The sequence below is a fragment of the Sinocyclocheilus rhinocerous genome, unplaced genomic scaffold (genome assembly GCF_001515625.1).
Source record: "Sinocyclocheilus rhinocerous isolate Xijiao unplaced genomic scaffold, SAMN03320098_v1.1 C35863200, whole genome shotgun sequence".
Classification (NCBI taxonomy): Eukaryota; Metazoa; Chordata; class Actinopteri; order Cypriniformes; family Cyprinidae; genus Sinocyclocheilus; species Sinocyclocheilus rhinocerous.
The window spans coordinates 1-672 of NW_015765927.1; the positions used below are offsets into that span (position 1 = coordinate 1).

Below are 672 nucleotides of genomic sequence, written 5' to 3' on the forward strand. Positions count from 1 at the left end.
AAATATAGTTGCTTTTTGACTGATGTTTACTAAAAGTTACACAATCTTTGCTACACAATCAGTATAGTTTTTTGATGTGAGTAGAAGCAAATGAATGAGAAAGTAATTTAGTTTTTGTGTTTTTTTGCATGTACATGTGGTTACCTTGATGTTGGTGACTCTCTGTACGAGTGCGTTCCTCATCCAGGCCATCAGATCTTCTGCCTGCTGATCTGTCAGTCGCTCTGATGCTGCACAACACAATCACATCACCACTGACTTATTCGTTTTTAGGTAATTGGCCTTTCATTTATTTGTCTAAATGTTTAATTCACATTAATATTGTTTGCAAAACAAGGTAAGGAATCAAGAACATGAACTCATCGATTGAAGAGATCCAGAAATCACTCTTTAGTTGACATGTCTCAGATAATGACAGAAAACTGTGACTGTATTGACTCTTACCTGGTTTGCTGTCTTGAAATTTCTCCTCTTTGTAATGATCTACGACAATGTCAGTCTCGGCTGAGATGAGCTTCTTCCTGTCGAACTCTCTGAGGTGAAGCAGCGTGAGCTCATCAAACTGCTCGAAGCAGAACAAGACCTGCAGGAACACACAGAACGTCAGAAACACACACATCTTTTTCTGTTGTTTTGCTGCAATCAAAATTACTTTTCTCAATAAATCCTTGT

General features: G+C 37.9%; 1 protein-coding gene across 1 annotated transcript; it reads right to left on the bottom strand.

Annotated features, from left to right (window-relative positions):
* Positions 1-134: 134 nt before the first annotated feature.
* On the bottom strand, positions 135-619 carry LOC107735195 (heat shock protein 75 kDa, mitochondrial-like; the record flags this gene model as incomplete). Its single annotated transcript, XM_016546963.1, has 2 exons — positions 445-619; positions 135-230 (listed from the first exon to the last, which is right to left on the bottom strand). Coding segments are annotated over exons 1-2 (271 nt in total), but the record flags the coding sequence as incomplete, so codon positions are not given.
* Between the last annotated feature and the right edge of the window lie 53 nt (positions 620-672).